Below are 19,009 nucleotides of genomic sequence, written 5' to 3'. Positions count from 1 at the left end.
TAAAAGCAGATCAGAATATTTTAAAACACCGCATATGAATGAGAAATAAAAATAATAGTGAGCAGTTAAGAAGCTACTTAATATGAAAATGAATATACGTTTGTTCACATATGACAGAAGCATTATGTTCCACACCAGAAATTGACACAACGTTGTAAACTGACTATACTTCAATAAAAATATATATAAAAAAAGCTACTTAATGAGGTTCTGGGACAACTTGTATTTCAAGTAAACTATTTGGGTCAAGAAAAATACTTATGAAAATAAAGGTTTCCTATTTACAATTTTTTTCCTACGACTCTGATCCTTTTCACTCTTCTCACATTTTAGGTGTGCTATGTGTACACACACACACACACACACAACCTGTTTATCAATCTTCTTTTATCAGAATGTTTATTCGTATTTGGTGGGACTTAAAGCTCCAAGAATTCCTTCCTAGGGTATCTGAAATACACTTCAGGGTACTAATTAAGCTCAACTTGACTGTAAGAGTAACATCTTTTCCATGGAACCTTCCAATTGTGCCCATCCATATTCAGGTTCCTAAATATTACCAACCTAAAATCTCCAGGGCAGCGACGTGGGAGTGTGGCCTCCAGGGTTCCACAGATGTATTCCTCGGAACACAGTACACTATAAAGCCATGGCTAGGGATCCAATTAGCTATGAAACACACTTCTGTGTGCTTTACAGGAAAAGTTCCACAATTCCCTTCTACAAAAACTTTTGACATTTCTAATATACTTATCTGTCAACAGGATAATGGAATATTATCCATTAAAACTGTAATATGTGGCAATAAAGACATGGTTAACTAAATCCAAGCAGCAGCTGTAAGTCCTCTTTCAAGCTCCTTCCTGTATATGAGACTTATCTCAGATTCTGAAAGGTTTATGGGAATGTTCAAGATGCCAAAAATCCATTAAGAGTATGAAATTATTACCTTCTGGATTTTACTGCTCATTGTGATCATCTCTCAGAATCAAGTGCTTGAACTAAACACAATTAAAATTTTAATCAGTCACCTGTACTTGTTGAAAGGGCAGGAGAAGTTTTTCCTGACGGTAATAATGATATTAAGTTACAATAAGAACACTGAAAGTAGTATCAAAAGGAAAATACCAGCTGTTCTCTGTTGAGCCTGCTTCTCTGTGGTCCTTCAGGAATTTCATACTTTTCTTCCTGTTCCCACTCTTTTCTTTGTAGACACGCTTTCACCCCTGGCAAAAAAACAAAAACAATGAAAAAAGCAAAGTAAATATCAAGCAAGCATTATTTCCTTCACACTGAAATTAAGCACTTTACCTAAGTGATTTTTCTTCATGGTTAAATATTATTCTGAAATAGAAACCTTACCTGTGCCAAAACAAAATGTAATAAAACTGGTTTTCCACATAAAGAAATGTAAGGATTGAGCAATGAAGTAATATTGAACACTAATTTAGTTTCTCTTCTTCAACACACTATTTCACGTACAAGAATAAAAATTAAATTTTTCTTAATAGCTATTATCAAAATTAAGGTGAATAAAAAGTCCCTCATTTAGTTCAGCCCACAATGATGTGACCCTGCGGGCTTGTCATCCACACTCTCATTCTGGTAATCCTATGTCCAACCTCCTGTTAGACTAAAAGTGATCTGACATTAAACAAACTACTCGAGTCCAGAGCACCTCACTAAGCTGGCCACATAAAAAGGGCACTACAGCACTTGTTAAAATAAATAGTAGGCAGAGTCTGGGCCATGTCTGGGATTTGACAGGTCCACACTGAAGTCACCAGTCTAGAGATGACTTGGTCTCAGTATTTTCAATGCTTTTAGAGCTGCTTCAATTGAGATGTTCCAAGATGCTGCTTAATATATAAAAGTTGGAATATTTTAACGACTGAATACTCCATCTCTCCAAAAGCAGAGCTTTGTCAAGAGACAATTTTTCTTAACTTGGGACTATTAATGCATATTCCAATTTAACACTAAACCTTGGCATATCTATAATAACCTATCATGTAATTCCTAATTTTCTGTGCTTTGGTGTCCCTTCCCCCTACTATTTTTAATACAAGGATCACATTTAGCCACGTTTGCTATGCTGAATCCTGTTCTTCTCACTAACCGATCAGAAATATGATGGTTTCATAAAAGCTGTTCTTTAATGTTCATTAAAAATTGTATTTTTAAAATATGTTTTAATAACAACTCACTAGGTAAGATTATCCTTCTAATGAAGTTAATACTAAAATATTAACTTTACTGTATATTGAAAATGCATCTCAAAATAAAATTTCTGACTAAAGGTCAAAATCATACAGGAAAACACTGACAGTGTGCTTGCATTATTACCTCATATACTGGTTCTCTGTTAAACACCAATGCAAAAAACATGAGCAGTCTAGCCAAATCATTGACTTACCTCACTCATTATTTTACATATAAATTATTACTTTCACTTTTTACCACTTCAGCACGTAGCTCCTTTCTAAATCTCCTTTCCTGAAGATATCTGCAGAGCATTTATACCTCTGTCTTTAGATGAAGGTATATACCAGCATACAAGCCAAGGACTGAACACTGAATACTCCTATGATATCTACTGTAACAAGTAAACAGCTAACGTCTAATTACAGAAATAAATAAATGAGCTGTGCATATGCTGGCTGCTTATCCATTTTATGGAGTTAGTTGGTTATTTAAACCATTAAAAAAAAAAGCATACTAAAATGGTATTTATTGGTCCTGGCAATGTGCTGGCATTAGTCAATCAACAGAATGTGGCCTTAAAAGATACTAGAATGAGATAAGCATGACATGGAGAGAAATGAGACAGCAGACACCAAGAGGGCAGCATGGTGCCTCCAGGGGAAGATGCCAATGCTCCTATAGTATAAATATGCCCCCAAGTCGTACACCTTTCAGCTTTATACACTTGTTCAGTAAACTTCTGCAAAGGCTGGAAGAAAAATCCAGTGCTCTAATGACAATTTCCTGAGCTGAATGAAGAACGCAGTCCTCTGATATTCTCTTATTCCAAGTAACAATTTGCCAAGTCTCTCTGCTACCTAATATCAACTAAAGAAGGAAAATATAGCACCGCCCTGCCAAAAACTAAGGAACAGTTTGCAGGTCTATAACATGTTAGAATTGCTGTCATAGCAAACACAACATGGAGAATTTTTTTAAAGTTGGGCATGACATCTAGTCCAAAGATTGTAACTCGAATGCTTACCAGGGCCATTCAGATTACATACAGATTACGTGAGGAACCTTAAGTTAAGTGGTAGAGTTATGGAGACTTTAACAAATACGAAAATGCACATCATACCTGAAGACACAAAAATCAAAGGTTATGCTGAACTAAACCACATGAATTATATCTCTTTTGGCCCTTAGATTGCCAGTTTGAAACTCCTGATGCTCTGTCTAATCAACCTCTTCATTTCATAGATAAGGAAACTTAAATCCTAAGGATTTAAGCAGTTCTCCCAGTGACACTAGTGAGATGAGAACACGGGTATCTTCCAACCCCTTAGATCAGATTTTTTAAAATCTTTATTTTATTAAAAAATAAAGCATCTTAGGAAATGCCAGGTACTCTCTACTCAGGTTTAATATATTGTATCTCTTTTACAATAAATCTCATAACCACTTAATAGATAACTAAATAAAAGGACCCTTATTTTTAAGAGATCAGCCAAAAAGTATACCAAAAACAGCAAAAACTGCTGACTACCTAGGGCAGGGAGCAAGGCATTTGGCTTTGTCTTCAGTAATCACTGAGTTTGTGTAATTTGACTGATGCCAAAGTTGCCACTCTCTAATTTGTACCCTACGAGTTTCAGAATGTTCATACTTCTCATTAGACATTGACGATAATTACAAATTCACATCAACTTTCTAGTAAACTTCCTAGTAAACTTCTTTTGAGATAAATCAATTGAACTGATTTACTATAACAAAAAAAGAATGAAATACTTTAAACTTTGAGCAACTTAAATGGTGATATATCTTCATCGATGGAATGAAAGAATATACCAGCCAAATTATTAACTAATTAACAAACCTAAAACATATATAATATTTTAAGGGTTTAATTATTCAACATTAGCTAGCTAGGCAAACTACATCAGGAACTATTAAATCTATTTTCCATATTAAATTATCAGAACTTTCGTAACACTGCTAGTCATAAACTCATCTGAAGTACAATACATACTGTAATCCTTACTCTCTATAAAGAGGTTAAAACAGGCCATTTCCCACCAATTTAAAGACACTTCTTAAAACTTGGCCAAATTATATTTTTAATTTGTACTTAATAAAGTCCATATTATTATTATTCCATCATCTGCCAAAAAAAAAAAACAGTTCAGCAGAGACGGATTCTTGTGAAGAAATAAGAAGCATATGCAAGACCACTAGTTAACTTCCTCAGCTAGTAATATTTAAACTGAAATGACCAACATGAATAAGTTGTATTATTTATGTAAACACAGGTTTCTGCATATGCCAGAATAACACATACTTTAAAATATGTCAAGCGACTATCCTTGTAAAATGTATGTTTAATACCAACTTTCTTACTTTTTACATGTTTTATATTTTAAGATTTTGACTAAAGCTATCATTTTGCAGAAATATAGAAATGAACTACCTATCTTATTAAAACTAAGAGATTCTTTTCTGCTCAGATGTACTCCTGATCATGTCTACCATTTCAAGTTAGCTTTCCTTTTGCCCTGATTTTATTACTTTCTTATACAGAGGTAAGCAGCCAATTCCCAAAGTACTGCTTAACTCAAAGTCGTTAGCTCAAAGTCATTAAGGTAGCTCTGGTCATCTAAGCAAAGCCTGGAATCTGCACACTAATGCAGCTTATGAATTCTGGGATACAATTTTTTTTTTTTAAAAGAGGCTTGTATCATTCAGAAATGTATTCCTTTATTCTAAATCTCTAGTAACCACTCTTGCTTCCTACCTCATAAAAGCACATATATCTATGGATGTATATTTTCATTTTAGCTGCATAAACCACTGATGGTGTTCATTAATCTATATTAAGGTTAGTCACTTTTCCTAGTTTTAGAAGGTAAAAAAAGGATTATACAAATGGGAAGGTTCCAGAATCCACAGCTACATACAAATGATTATAGAATACAATGAAGACAGAATAAAGCTTCAAAATCAAGATCTGTTAAATGCTCCAAAGTCCAAATGTCCAAATAGGGAATTATCCCCCCATGAAGACCACAGAATGTGTGCATTTTCTTCAAAAGCTAGAGTAATAAATACATTCTTATTTTAAACAACTATTATTCTTCTAGAGCTACTGGCTATTTGTAACTAAAATAGCACTGAAAATCAGAATTAAATATCACTCTCAGTCAACACTAAATATCCTATAAAACAAATTAAAATACTGAATCAAACATTTCATGTCAAAATAAAAAATCTTAATAAATATGTCATTAGATCCAAACTAAGCACTTAAAGATGTCAAGAAAACTGCATATTATTAAAATAAACATCAAAGAATTTCCCTTCTGATTCTATTAAAAATAAACACTCAAGTTATAAAAACAAGATTTTTTTAAAATGCTTTTCTATTCAGCTTTTTAGTCAAATAGGCTATAATATCACTAAACTTTAGACAAAAGGAAATCATTTTTAAGAGGTAACTTTCTACAACAATGACAAAAATGGAAAAACAACTTTTACTCTGTCATTTTTAAAAAACTGGATGGCAAGTAAAAGAACTAAGCCCAGTATTATGAAATTCCACAGTGAAGAGTGAAAGGACAATACAATGAAGGCCGAAAATGTAAAACAAAAGCCAAATGCTCCTGTCATGCCATCATAAACATTTGCATTTAGGATATCAGCTGTTACAGATCATTGGACTTTGTGTGTCCATACAAATACCACTGAACAACTGTTTATTTCTGGCTATTTTTTAAACCAATATTTTAATTAAAAGCATATTTATACATAAAAACATATTTCCTCATAGAATAGTATGCTAAACTTATTTATTTTACTTGATGCATATTGAGAAGCAGGTCAAATTCTATTACAAAAATATATTACTACATCATAAAATTTGCTAAGGCAAAATCTGGGTATCAATTCTAGAACTTTGCATTATGAATAATTATCAAAATAATCCTCTTTAATTAAAAACTCATACTTGGTGTTCTTTTTGAGTCATATATTTAAAATTCAAATATTTATGTAAGATTTCCATACTTTATTGAACAGTAAACATATTAAAATGTATCTGCTAGATCTGCATAACAGGTATGAATCTGGTGAATCAGACTGGAGCAATATACGCACACAGGTTCTATTTCCCTGATTAAGACCAAAACTCTTACCTACCCAATTAATTTTTGGAAAAGTCCAGAAAGAAGATCTAATTGTTATTAGAACTTGAGAGTTTAAATTTCTTCTAAAGAACTTGAATTTCATTGAAGACATTGTTTTTAAAACTTTATAAACAAACAGGCCTCCATCTACCAATCCACCGCTTTGATTACTTCTTTGCCTGTACATATTCACACGTTTATGCTATTGAAAGTGAAGGTATAATTGTTTTATGCTTTTTTAAAAATTTAAACATTTGTTTTTTCATATTTCAGTCCTAATAATTATCACTTAAAAACATAATTCTCTTTAAGAAAACATCTTTAAGCACTTCAGAATTTTTTTACTTCTTTCATATTCAGGTTATTCCCCATCTTGCAATTAGAAATAACAATGCAAATAGTTTTTTTTTTTCTTTCTGCATTACTTGTGTATATGTGGGTATATTCTCAGAAGTAGCACTATTATATCAAAGGATATTTACTTTTTATTCCTAGACCATTTTCGGTAAAAGATTTTTGTAAGCATGAAGTTGCCTTATCAACCCGAGTGAATAAAAATGCTTTGGTATATTTATTTTTTGATAATTAACAAAATCTGAATAGAATAAAAATTACCTTTATTTTCAAAATTCTACAGCACTCTCAATATCCATTTGAAGAAATAAATTTTAATAGAAAACTCTAAGGTTACTAATCTAATTATGAAGTTATTTATAAAATGATGATATGAGTGCCTTCAAAGAAACACCCTACCTGGCCCTTCCTCTCCTGCGTACAGACACAAGACCAGCATAAAATGTCTGGCACATTCCCACAGCAATTCCCTTAGGTGCTAAGGACTTTCATAACTTCTACAGCAGCAATTTTATTTAAACTCAGATGAGAGTGGGGAAGAGGAAGAGATTATGAAAGAAAAGATGACAGCCATCTGCTCTCCCTTTCACAATGAGACGAGAAATGAAGAGGCAGAATTAAAGTTTTTTTAAAAAGGTTGGACTAGAGGAAATTTTGAAAGCAGTGTACTGAAAGAACAGGTCCGTAAAAGATATTTCATCTTTAAGGTTAGTTTACATCTTTAGGATGCAGGCTCAGTTTTTGCATACTCTAAGAAATGAATAAAATGGCTTATTTATATATCTTCTACTTGTCATTCTAGTCACCTCTTAATTACCAAAATTCACTCTGCACAGGGATGGTTATTAGTTGCCTGTAAGGAATTAGCACCAAAACAAGGACTAAAGCAGAATCTCAGGCACAAATTTAATCTTGAAGAAGGAACTTTCCTATCTATATCGCCTATTTCTGTAAAATAAATACCATTCTATAAGATACCTGTAAAATAAATATGATGAGACAGGATGGCTGGTACAATAGCAATAATCAGGATGTTCACACCAAGTTCATTAACTATGACACTGTAAGATGTTTTATATATATATAATGTAGAAAAGTAAGAGATATTAACCAATTAAGACAGTACATGTTTCAACAGAAAACTTCCAATAGCCAAATCTGGATCCAATGGATCCAAATTGTTTTAAATAATTCTTTTTGTTAATTTGTTTAAATTTGTTTAATTTTTTAAATACGCCAATTCTCTACAAAGAAAGTTTAGGTAAAACTTCCTCTTTAATGTACTTTGTTTGTGAAAAACACTGTAAGAAGTTAACACTGAACTTTCTATATAGTTCATCCAGGTTCTGTCTACCAGGCAAGCTAGTGGACATTTTATAGATGGTTTTCAACTAGTTTTGAATAGCTCTGCACTTTTTGTTTAAATCACACTAAGTTGTCTGACATTAAGAAAAACATAGACACCACAGAAAAATATATTAGGATAGAAAGTGAGGATTCCTGCTCTCTTTTTATAAACCCAGTGGCTATTTAAAGTAATTGTCTCAAAACCCTGAACCTATTTCTTTTTGGAATTTGTATCACAAAGTGTGAGGATATGAACTTCAATAAGATATTCCATCCATCTTTCATCCTTAAGGAACCACTGATATAAGAGTATGCTATTCACTACTGTGAGAATCATCAAATAGCACACTATTAAGTCAGCTTGAGTCCATCAGTGATTCTATAAAAATGACATGGCCAAGCCATTAAAGTGACAAAACTTCCATTTCTTAAAGAAGGTAGATTATATGGAAATGAATCACGTAGTCTGTATATGTAACCAGATGCAAGTTCAGCAAATTCACAAGAACTAGACTTAAAGGGTAAGTGTAAATGCCTTATTCAAAATTTCACATGGCTTCTTTATTACTGAGACATTATTATTATGAAAATCTATTCCTTCCTATAACCACTGGCAAAGTTTCTGGCACAATTTCAGTATAAAAACATCTATAATCAAGGAACCATTTTAAGTCAATTTTTAAAATACTGAGGCCTAATAAGATTTGCCACAGATTTGCAAAAAATGAAGGTTTAAAAAGAAGAGTGAGACATAAAAAGAAACTTTTTCTCTATGTAAATGGCCAATCAGTCCACTTGCTTATAGTGCTTCTTAAACTGGTCATGACTGGCAGAGTCTAATAACAGATACTGATGAGACCAGATACAGACAGCGGCATTGTTAGCCATCGTGGGATCAGACCAAATTAGTGCAGACTAACATCCCAAGAAAAGTGGCAGCTGCATTTTAAAGGGATGGGTATCAATCGCTAAAAAGAAACTGTTTTATGAACCAAGTTAATTTCAAACAATAGATTCATATGTTGATAGCCCACTGAGGAAACAAAACTGTCACCCAGATTTGGGTGATGTGGCGATCAACGTGTTAAATGAATAAGATTTTGATTAAATCAAGTGTTTCTACCATAAAGCCTTCAAAGCACAAAGCTATAAAACAAAGTTAAAAAAAAAAACAAACTAATTCTAATACATCATTTTCTTCTTAAAAAGAAAGTTTTATTAAAAATATTCACTATTCAGGGGGGTGGGTGTAGGTCAGTGGTGGAGTGAATGCTTAGCATGCGGGAGATCCTAGGTTCAATCTTAAATAAATAAATAAATAAATAAATAAATAAATAAATAAATAAATAAATAAATAAAACTTAGTTTCTAAAAGAAAACAGTCTATACTTAAATGAAAACACACTTAAAAAATACTATTTTTTTTTACTTTTTAATCTGAAATAATTATAGATTCGCAGGTCACAAAGAAATGTACAGGGAGGTCCTATATACCCTTCCTTCTAGTGTACAATATTACCATCTTACACAACAATAGGACAATATCAAAACCAAGAATCTGATACTGATACAATCCAGAGAACTGTTTCAGATTTCACCAGTTATACACGCACTCATTTGTGTACACGGGTGTAGATCTATGACATTCAATCACATATGCAGACTTGTGTAGCATAACTACCTCTGGGATCAAGATACTCAGCTGTATCATAACCCTGTGTACCCCCTTTACAGCCACTATTCTTTTATAAACAGTTAGCAAAAAAGGTCATTTTATTGTCCTATATTTTAGCCATCATATCAAAAATAGATATTTCAGTGAATAAAATTGTAGAAAATAAACCTGTATGAGCTTTCTTTTTATTTTAAATCTGAGGTGAAACCAAGGTTAAGAAAAACAAACAAGTGAGAGTTGGGAAGGTGAGAGGCAGCCCCAAAGCTGGTGGTGCTTGACTACAAACAAGAAGCGGGTAACGGGGATAACTTTCCATCAGAGGTTTATAAAACAGCCGAAGTAATTGCCCCAAACCAGGTAGTACAAGGAAGTCTAAATTTCCAAACAGCTTCCTAAAATACACTGTATTAGCTAAGAGAGTAAAAGAGTGTTATACAGGTAAGTTTTAGAACATAAAGGGAAAGCAATAAACTACTTTCATTTCACAGTTGTATATTTAAAACATGCATTTATTGACTGGGACATTGTGCTGCACACCAGAAACTGACACACTAACTGACGGCACTTCAATAAAAAATAAATAAATAAAATAAAATATGCATTTATTAAGTTAAATGTATCATGTAACAGTGACACAGATTGCTTAAGCTTACAAGTCTATTATATAATCCATATACTCGTTATTAAATTAGTTGGTATTGTAGAACAAAAGATTTTGAAACCACAACATACTTGTGCATATTTACTAAAAACATCTAAATGATTTCATTAATATGAGCTTTTTCAAAATGCAGTGACTAACCAGAGGTTAAAAAATTAGCATAAGTTCCCTAAATAATTATTGGTAGTAGTGCACTATAAAAATGAAATTCATCTACTTAACTCCTTTTGTAATTCTCCCGAATCTAATACTTACATTCAAATTTTAGGATCCAGCATCCACTGAGAATCCCAAGCATACACTTCAGGGTGCTTTGAACTGTATCACCAGGAACAATGACATGAGTTACTACAATACAAAAAAAGCAGTAAGAGAAACAGAGATATAAACCAAAAGATTTAACTGGTCTGCTTTTTATAACCAGTCAAGTCTACACTTTATAAACGTACACCTGACTCTTCTTCAAAAGCAACAATTCTTATACTTAGGTATAAAACTTCTTTTATTTAGTTTCATTCTCTATTCTTGCCAGCAACATGAAAAAAATCCAATCATAAACCATGTACATTAAAGCCACATTAGCCAACACAAACTTTTCTTTTATTTTTCAAATTATAACTTAGAAATTAAAGCATTACTGTAATTTATCTGTCACTAGCAAACTCATAATATTGCTCCTCTGACATATTATTCTGTCCTAAAATAGCTGCAAAGCTTTAAGCTTGGTATTTCCTAACTAAATAAAAACTATAAGTAGTTTATAACCGTAAAAACACTTTAGAATTATTATTAGATTCAACACATAGGTCATATCCCACTGGTTAAAACACGCATTATCGAAGGGGGTTCTACAATGGAATTATGTCTTTAAAAATTTCTTCTACCAAAAATAAATAAATAATCCTCACCTGCACTATCAAACTCAGCACATTTTTTAGCCTTTAGAATTGCTGCAAGCTCGTTGAGCATTTTCTGTTGTTCTGAAGAAAGCCCACTGCCTATAAGTACAAGGGGTCCATCCCTACGCTGACCAGTGTTTACCTGTTAATGAAAGAAGAGATGCCACATTATTAAAAACATTTAAAGACTAGAGAAAGATATGAAACTGACTTTCACTTGATACAAGCTTGATTTCATTTCTTAGCTTACTTTATCTAGCAATTCCCAAAATTTTCCATTGAATCACCACTCAGAAACTTAATGCTCAATGCATTTGAACAATTGTTTTTCTATTTCTTTATCCACCTACCCTCCCTACCCCCTAAAAACACTCTACTTGGGATAGCTCTCTATACCCATGGTATCTTTGTTTTCTTGATTCTAAATTGGGTCTCTTTAGGATTTTACAACTTCATTCTGTCACCAGTAAGCCCTTTTTAAAAAATAAATAAATAAATAAAAGAACCCAAAATATCCACTCAAAATGATCAATTCTCTACTCCCTTCCAACTAACTTATTCCAATAGTTAAACTCAACTTGGTCTGTTTAATTTAAACTGAGATTATGTAAAAAATTAAAGAACACTAAGGCGTATAGAACAGCACTGATTTCAAAGACAGAAAACAATTTTTTAACATACAGTTACCTCTAGAAACCAAGAAAATGAAAGCAGACAAGGGAATACCAAAGTTAGATCAGATCCACCAACAGTAACAAGTTAATGCAGCTTATGAAAAGGAAAGCGCTCTAACAAAGACAAACATTTTCACTTTAATAGAAAGACTTAGAACTTACAGGAGACAAAAAAGACAAGAATAAAAAGAAGGCACCAATGGATACCATTAAAGATTAGAAGTGAAAGATTCAAAGAAACAATGGGATAGTGTTTTCTATAGCAGCAAACAGAAATTTAATAAGTGGAATTGGAATGAGAGCCAAAAGCTACCTGATAAAAGAAAAGAAATGAGCCAATAGATAAGGAAGAAAAGGTACATCGCATTACTGTATTACAAGATAAAAAGCCAAATACAATACTTTAATTTTCAAATACAACACATAGGGCCCACCTACACATATGAGCATACGTGTATTCTGGACATCTGGGCTCTCAAAAGCTCCAAAGAGAATGAGTGAAACACTGCAGGTATAATCACCAATATAATTCAGCAACTAGACTGGAGAAAACTGATATTTAAATATTCCCTTCATATATCTGAGTAGCGATAATTTAATTTATCCAGTCTGATGCCCTACAATATTACATGTAAATTGTGGCTAAATCCATAAACAGACTGATCTCAATAATTCATTCACTCAAAATACATTAAATAAGATTCTACTATGTATTCAGCAAGTATGTATTCAAGATATGTTTTCAAAAGGTAAAGTTTAAATGGCAATATTTAGCACTTAAAAGCTCAGCTTCCTGAATTACTTACTTCCCTAAGGTTCAAGCCGCATAGGTTTTATTGGACATGCTATGCACATCGTATTTCTGTGTACTTATCTTCCCTATTCACTAAATTATAAGATGAGGTAAACATGTCTAACCTAAACACTGTAAACACTCTAACATGAAAATAGCTGACTACTTCATCAATCATTCAATTACTATTCAATGATATTTAAAAAGGAGTATTTCAAATATTCTTGTCAGTTATATAAATAAGTGCCATAAAAATAGCTCTAAATGGAACACATTGCTTTTCGATTTATAGAACTCCACTTGGGCTAAATTAGTTCTCTGCACAAAACAAATAATGAAAAGATATCAATTCTAAATATAAACATAGTGTATGATACTATTTCCACCAACTCCAGGAAAGCACCGAAGTGGGTCAAGTATTTTCCTATCTCGTTTTTAAATTTGAATAAAAAATAGAAACTGGCACTAATTTCTCATAGTTAAAAAAAAAAAAAAGCTATTTAAAAAGATAAATAAAATAAAGCAAACAGCTGCCAAAGCCGTATGTCTGATTTGGGGTGGGAGTGGAGAGGCATCTGATTTGAATAAGCAGAGGTCTCAAAACCAGTAGGTTCAAAAGATGCTCAGAAAACATTCCACAGTTCAACACCCTGATTTTATAGAGATTAGATACTATGTACATTGGCATGAAACAAACTTTTTTTTTGGCAGGGGAGGTAATTAGGATTATTTATTTACTTATTTGTTTGTTTGTTTGTTTATTTATTTTCAGAGGGGGTACTGGGGATTGAACCCAGGCCCTCATGCATGCTAAGCATGTGCTCTACTGTTCGAGCTATATACCCTCCCCTCCCCAATAAACTCTTACTTAAGGAATATTTAGATATGAAACTTTTTCTTAGAAAAAGTAGTTATTCTGACTTTATCAAAATTAATAAGTTTGTCAAAAAACAGGGTTTAAAAACTACAGAAAGAATAAAAAGGACAAACATGCTGCTCGAAGGAATCATGAGCAGGAAAGTCACAAAATGAACATGGCAAGCAGCTTTTTAAGTCTTTAAGCTTAGAAACTGCTTAGAAATTTAACATAGTGCTTTCCAACAGCCAATAAACTTTACTTGAAACAAAACAAAATAAACAACAACAACAAAATCTTTCTAAATGGGAAGTAGAGGAATTCAAACTCCATCCACTTATCAGCCTTCCCTTCTTCATGATGCTTTCCCTGAAGCAGCTTGGAAATCACTAATTTGAAGAATTTCAGACTCAGCTCCCAAGCCCCCGTGCTGGTTTCGGGGCCAGCATGTATCAGGAAGGGCCCTCCAGTACTAATTATGCTGTCAACACACACTTAATAAGCACTCACTATTTGCCAGACCCTGTTCTCAGTGCCGGAGCTACTACAGTAAACAAGAGAGGCAAGTCCCTGCCCTCACACAGCTTATACTCTAGTTGGGAAAGAAAAAAAAATCAATAAAATAAAAATCCATTAGGTCAGGTGGTAAACAGTATGGTCAAACAAAGTGGGGTAAGCACTGGGACCCCTCTGATAGGACTGCACTGGAGGTGGAGCTGAAGGGAGGGGAGCACACCGTGTGGACATTTGTTCCTGGTGGAGAAAACAGCTGGTGCTAAGGACTGGAAATGTGAGCATGTCTGGGGGACTGAAGAAACAGCAGAGCAGCCTATGAGGCTGAAAGAGAGTGAGTGAAAAGGAGTTCGGTAGTGGTCAGAGAAGCAGGTCCCAGAGCTTTGATGGTAATGAGTGCACACAGAGAAACAACCCTTTCAACTTAAGGACTTGTTATCATTATCTTTTCCTTAGCCAAGCATCCACCAGTAAGATAGTAAATAATGATATTCACAGGCCACGTCCATGTGACGTGTTTAATAAAAGCACAGTAGTAACTGGTTGAATTAAGAGGATATTCACTTTCCTCTCCTCTGCAAGGCACTGCCACTCTCAGATTCCAATAATACCATAAAGATATCTTTATTTTTGATACATCTAAAATAATCCTTTCCAACTTTTACATTAAAAAAAATTGGCAAACAACTTAGTTATGTGACATCCTCCAAGGAAAGTTCAAGTCCAAATGAATAAATAAGTGCCAATTTACAACTAAGTATGGTGGGACTGAATGCATACTGACCTAAGATTTAAGAAATCTGAGTTCTAACTGATCCGTTGAAAAAAAAATTTTTTTAAATGGCTAGTTAACCCCAGGACACTCACACCATGTCTCAGTTTTCTCATTTGTAAAATGAGGAAATGAAACTGCTGCTTTTTAGGTTGTTTCTTCCAGTTCACCACCAAAAACTATAGTTTGGGACACATTTAGAAGGATTAAGTCTATGAAGAGTTTTCAAAATATAAGGGTAACTAGCCCTGACAGCACCTATGACCACCTCAAACTGTAAATACCTTAGGTTACCTTCTTATCATTAACAACAGCATTAATCACTATTCCACTGCCCTTTCTGGCAAGAAGTCTTCTTTGAACGGTCCTAGATCTCAACTCATCCTTTTTTCTCATTTTCCCCGACCTGAGCAGTTGCTTAGTTAGACAGTGAGTCCACCATCCCTCTCTCTCAAACCCCTCCGTCTTCTCTCCATCCACCCCACCCCAACCCAAACCTGCAGCTCCAGTCCACTTCACATCTGGATTCCACTACAATAGCCTCCTAACCAGTCCTCAGTCCTGGCCCACCCCAACCATGCCCTGCAGAGTCCCATTCCACTTAGAGATACTCTGCGGGGAGCCCACTAACTGGGGAGACAAAGTCTCAACTCCTCCACAAGGAACTCAGTCTTTCACAATCTGATCCCAACCCATCTCTTTACCTTCAATTCCTCTTCAAGCATCTCCTGCTCCTGCTCCTCTCACACTCAACTCTATAGTTTCTCAAATTTCTAAGGTCCTTTATGCCTCCTTGTCTCTGAGCAGCTGTTCCTTAGATTTGGACCTCCAACCCCACTTTGTATACCTGATTACAGTGGGCAATCAAAATCCATTCCTCACTCTCTCCACACTAATACAATCTTCATTTCATTCAGATATCCAAGGGCTGACCCTATCTTCAGCCATGATGTATGTCAAAACAAACTGTGTCACCAGTTCTGACTAATAAGACACAAGAAGTCCACTGGAAGGGTTCTGGGATAGGTTTTAGTCCTTCCAACATGGGACACTGCCAGATCTGGAACTGTGGCAATCATCCTGCAAACACTAGGAGGGAGATTAGTGAGGACAAAGCCACCATGCTGAGGATGGCAAAGCAGAACAACAGAAAGAAATTTGGGTCTTTGGTGCAGCCACATAACTGCTAAAGTAATCGAATTAAGAGCATCATATATGGGATTATCTTTATATATAAGATAATACACTGTCTTTAAGCATTTGAGTGAACGTTTCCTGTTACTTGCCACCAACAGCACTCTATTAGATACCGTACTGTCACCTTCTCTGTGAGACTCTTCTGAGCCCGTCAGAGGCCAGCTTCTCCCTTACGATTCTACTGTTCATTTTTATGACACAGTTTGCAATAATTTTTTTTATATCCACATTCCCCACTGAATCATAGGTTCCTAAGGAACAAACACTTTCCACAACGCAGCAAATGGCACAACCATCTACTCCACTGCTAAAGTTGTATTAATTCTACCCTTTCTCCACAGTTCAAATATAATCTATTCAAAAATTCAGTTGGCATTAACTCAAAAATATATACTAATCCTCATTATTTCTCATAACATCCACTGCTATTACCTTAACCCAGGTCAACATGGTATCTCTCTCCTCTCACAAAGGAACAGTCCTAAGTGATCTCATTGCCCCTACTCCTGTCACCACTCCACGTCTCTTTACTAGAAAGCAGCCAGAGAGAACTTTCTGAAGTATAAATCAAATCATACCATCCCTTCCTTTAAATCCTTCCAGTGGTTTCTCGTTACTCTTAGACAATCGCTGATCACCAGCACTGATGTCCTGCTCTCTAACCTTCAGACACACCAGGCTCATCCACTGAGGGGCCTACATGCTTGCTGTCCCCTCTGCCTGGACACGTGTCCTCTAGGAATTCACCGGATGCCTCTGCATCATCACTCCAGTTCCAGATCAGTATCAATTTTTAAAGGCTCTCCTCAACGACTCAGCCACAATGGCGCCTTTCTGGAGCCCGCAGCCTCTACCCTATTATGCTCTATAAAATCTTATTAGGCACCCATTGTTTAAGTTTCTGAAATTGTTTTATTTATACTACTTTACATATTCACAGTCTGTTTTCTCTCACAAGAATGTAAGCTTCTTGAGAATAAGAATTCTAGCAGTCATATTTATTGCTGTATAAATGATGCCTAAAATATAGAGAGGGCAGGTCACTAAACACCTGTTCACTTATTCTGATTATGTCTTTGAATTCACAACAGCTAATGCAAAGGAAGCGCTCAGTAACTGGTGAACGAAAGCAATTTGTTAACTGGAAATTTTTCCATTACGTTCATTTTGTAACCAATTTCAATAAAATACATAAATTTCCCAAAGCTAAATCCATACTCACCGCTGAGCAGTGGCTAACTGAAGACGACGCATTCTTCTCTGGCAGCAGCAACAGCGATTTCACCTCTTCACTGTCTGCGTAATCCACAGGCCGCAGACCAAATGTGTTCCTGGTAGAATAAGTGCAGGTGGGCTTCAGTAAATACAACGTGCGATCTGATTCTTAACTAAATGAATACACTAATGAAACTTTTTTTCAATTTCCTTAATAATATACAATTTTTACTAAAATAAATGACTCAAGAATTCACCCAAGGCATGAGGATCAAGTACCACAAGCTGCTGAATTCAACAGAAAGAAGATGTGAAATTTCAATTTGACACCAGGCTATTATGGGGAGTATTTTCAGCTGAATGTATTGTTACTTACACATGAATTTTTCCACAGCTCTGTATTCTTGTGTATTCATATTCACATTTTAAAACAGAAATTCATAATCATTAATCATATGGGGTGAGATGCTTGCAAATGCAAATAATCATTTAGTGTAGCGATTACACACTCTTCAGTCTATACAAGCAAATACAGAAATTAGGTAAATTCACAAGGTAGGCATTTAGATCCACTAGAAGGGAAACTATGCCACATGACCAATAATTTAATAAAGTAGTTAACAGGGCATTTTTAAAGTTAATTTTAATATGTATGTACACTACAATCTATAATAATCACAGCCATCACAGAACAAACTGGTGTGGTTCAGAGAACATGTTGATCCAGACTTCCCGGCATGTGCTAATTCGTGAATCACCGAATATTACATTGGAAGAGACTTCAGAGACGTGGTATTGTTATTTCATAGACAAGAAAACAGAGAGAGAAAGTTTCCAATGACTTGACAAAGATCACATTTGCCTCCCATTCATTCCAATAATATTCCAGAAGGCTCATCATTAGTCTTTAAATCATAAGTAAACTATTAAAACTATTGCACTTTTGTCTACTCTTCTACTTTCTTACATATGGTTTCAAGATGACTTTAATATATTATACCATGGCAGGAAGTTTTCTAAAATGAACATTTCTTTTAGAATCTTCCATGGTTTTTAAGATTATGGTATATTTGTACAATGGCCATTAAAGTTCACGTAAAAAATGCAACATGTTAAAAAGGATATAAAATGATAAACCTGGTACAATACCAGTTTTTAAATTTGTATCAAGTATATAGAAAAAGATCTGGAAGTAAACAGTGGGAAACACAAGGAGGAGAGGAAGGAGGAAGGTGTCAACTCCAGCACTGCATGGGGGCACACAGATGAGGGATATGAGCATCTACTAGGTTTAGAGACAAGGTCATTAAAGACTTTGGAGAAAGCTGTGTTGATAGCATCGTAGGAGAAGAAAGCTAATGGATTAAGAAATGAAATGAACCACAGAAAATGTTTCTCCAATGACTGCTATTCACAACTACCAGGTTCACTCTTTCTCCCTGGGAAAGTCTAGGTAAACACTGATAAGTTTATATTCTCAGATTGCCCTTTATGCCCAGGTCCTATAACAGGTAACCTTCTGGCAATAGTTTTCCTTGAAGCAAAGTATAACACAATCAACTGTATTTCAACTTTCTGATTTACAACAAAGTGACACAAGTCATCGTACTGGAAGTTGGGTCTTCCCAAATTCCCATACATCTAAAGCAGACGAGCTCAGATTATTTCAAAAGGTAGCTGATCTCATT

General features: G+C 34.5%; 1 protein-coding gene across 3 annotated transcripts in view; it reads right to left on the bottom strand.

Moving 5' to 3' along the window:
* The window catches only part of BARD1 (BRCA1 associated RING domain 1), a 76,132-nt gene that overhangs the window by 8,883 nt on the left and 48,240 nt on the right, over positions 1 to 19,009 (bottom strand). For all 3 annotated transcript variants that reach the window (XM_045520454.2, XM_074364050.1, XM_074364049.1), the window contains 4 exons: positions 17,329 to 17,437; positions 11,311 to 11,443; positions 10,658 to 10,750; positions 1,129 to 1,226 (listed from right to left, as the gene is read on the bottom strand). In XM_045520454.2, the coding sequence (XP_045376410.2) occupies positions 1,129 to 1,226; positions 10,658 to 10,750; positions 11,311 to 11,443; positions 17,329 to 17,437 (433 nt within the window). The remainder of the gene's footprint in view (positions 1 to 1,128; positions 1,227 to 10,657; positions 10,751 to 11,310; positions 11,444 to 17,328; positions 17,438 to 19,009) is intronic.

This window comes from Camelus bactrianus, chromosome 5 (genome assembly GCF_048773025.1).
Source record: "Camelus bactrianus isolate YW-2024 breed Bactrian camel chromosome 5, ASM4877302v1, whole genome shotgun sequence".
NCBI classification, from domain to species: Eukaryota; Metazoa; Chordata; class Mammalia; order Artiodactyla; family Camelidae; genus Camelus; species Camelus bactrianus.
Note: the sequence above shows the minus strand (reverse complement) of the source record. Positions and strands in the feature narration are given on the sequence as shown.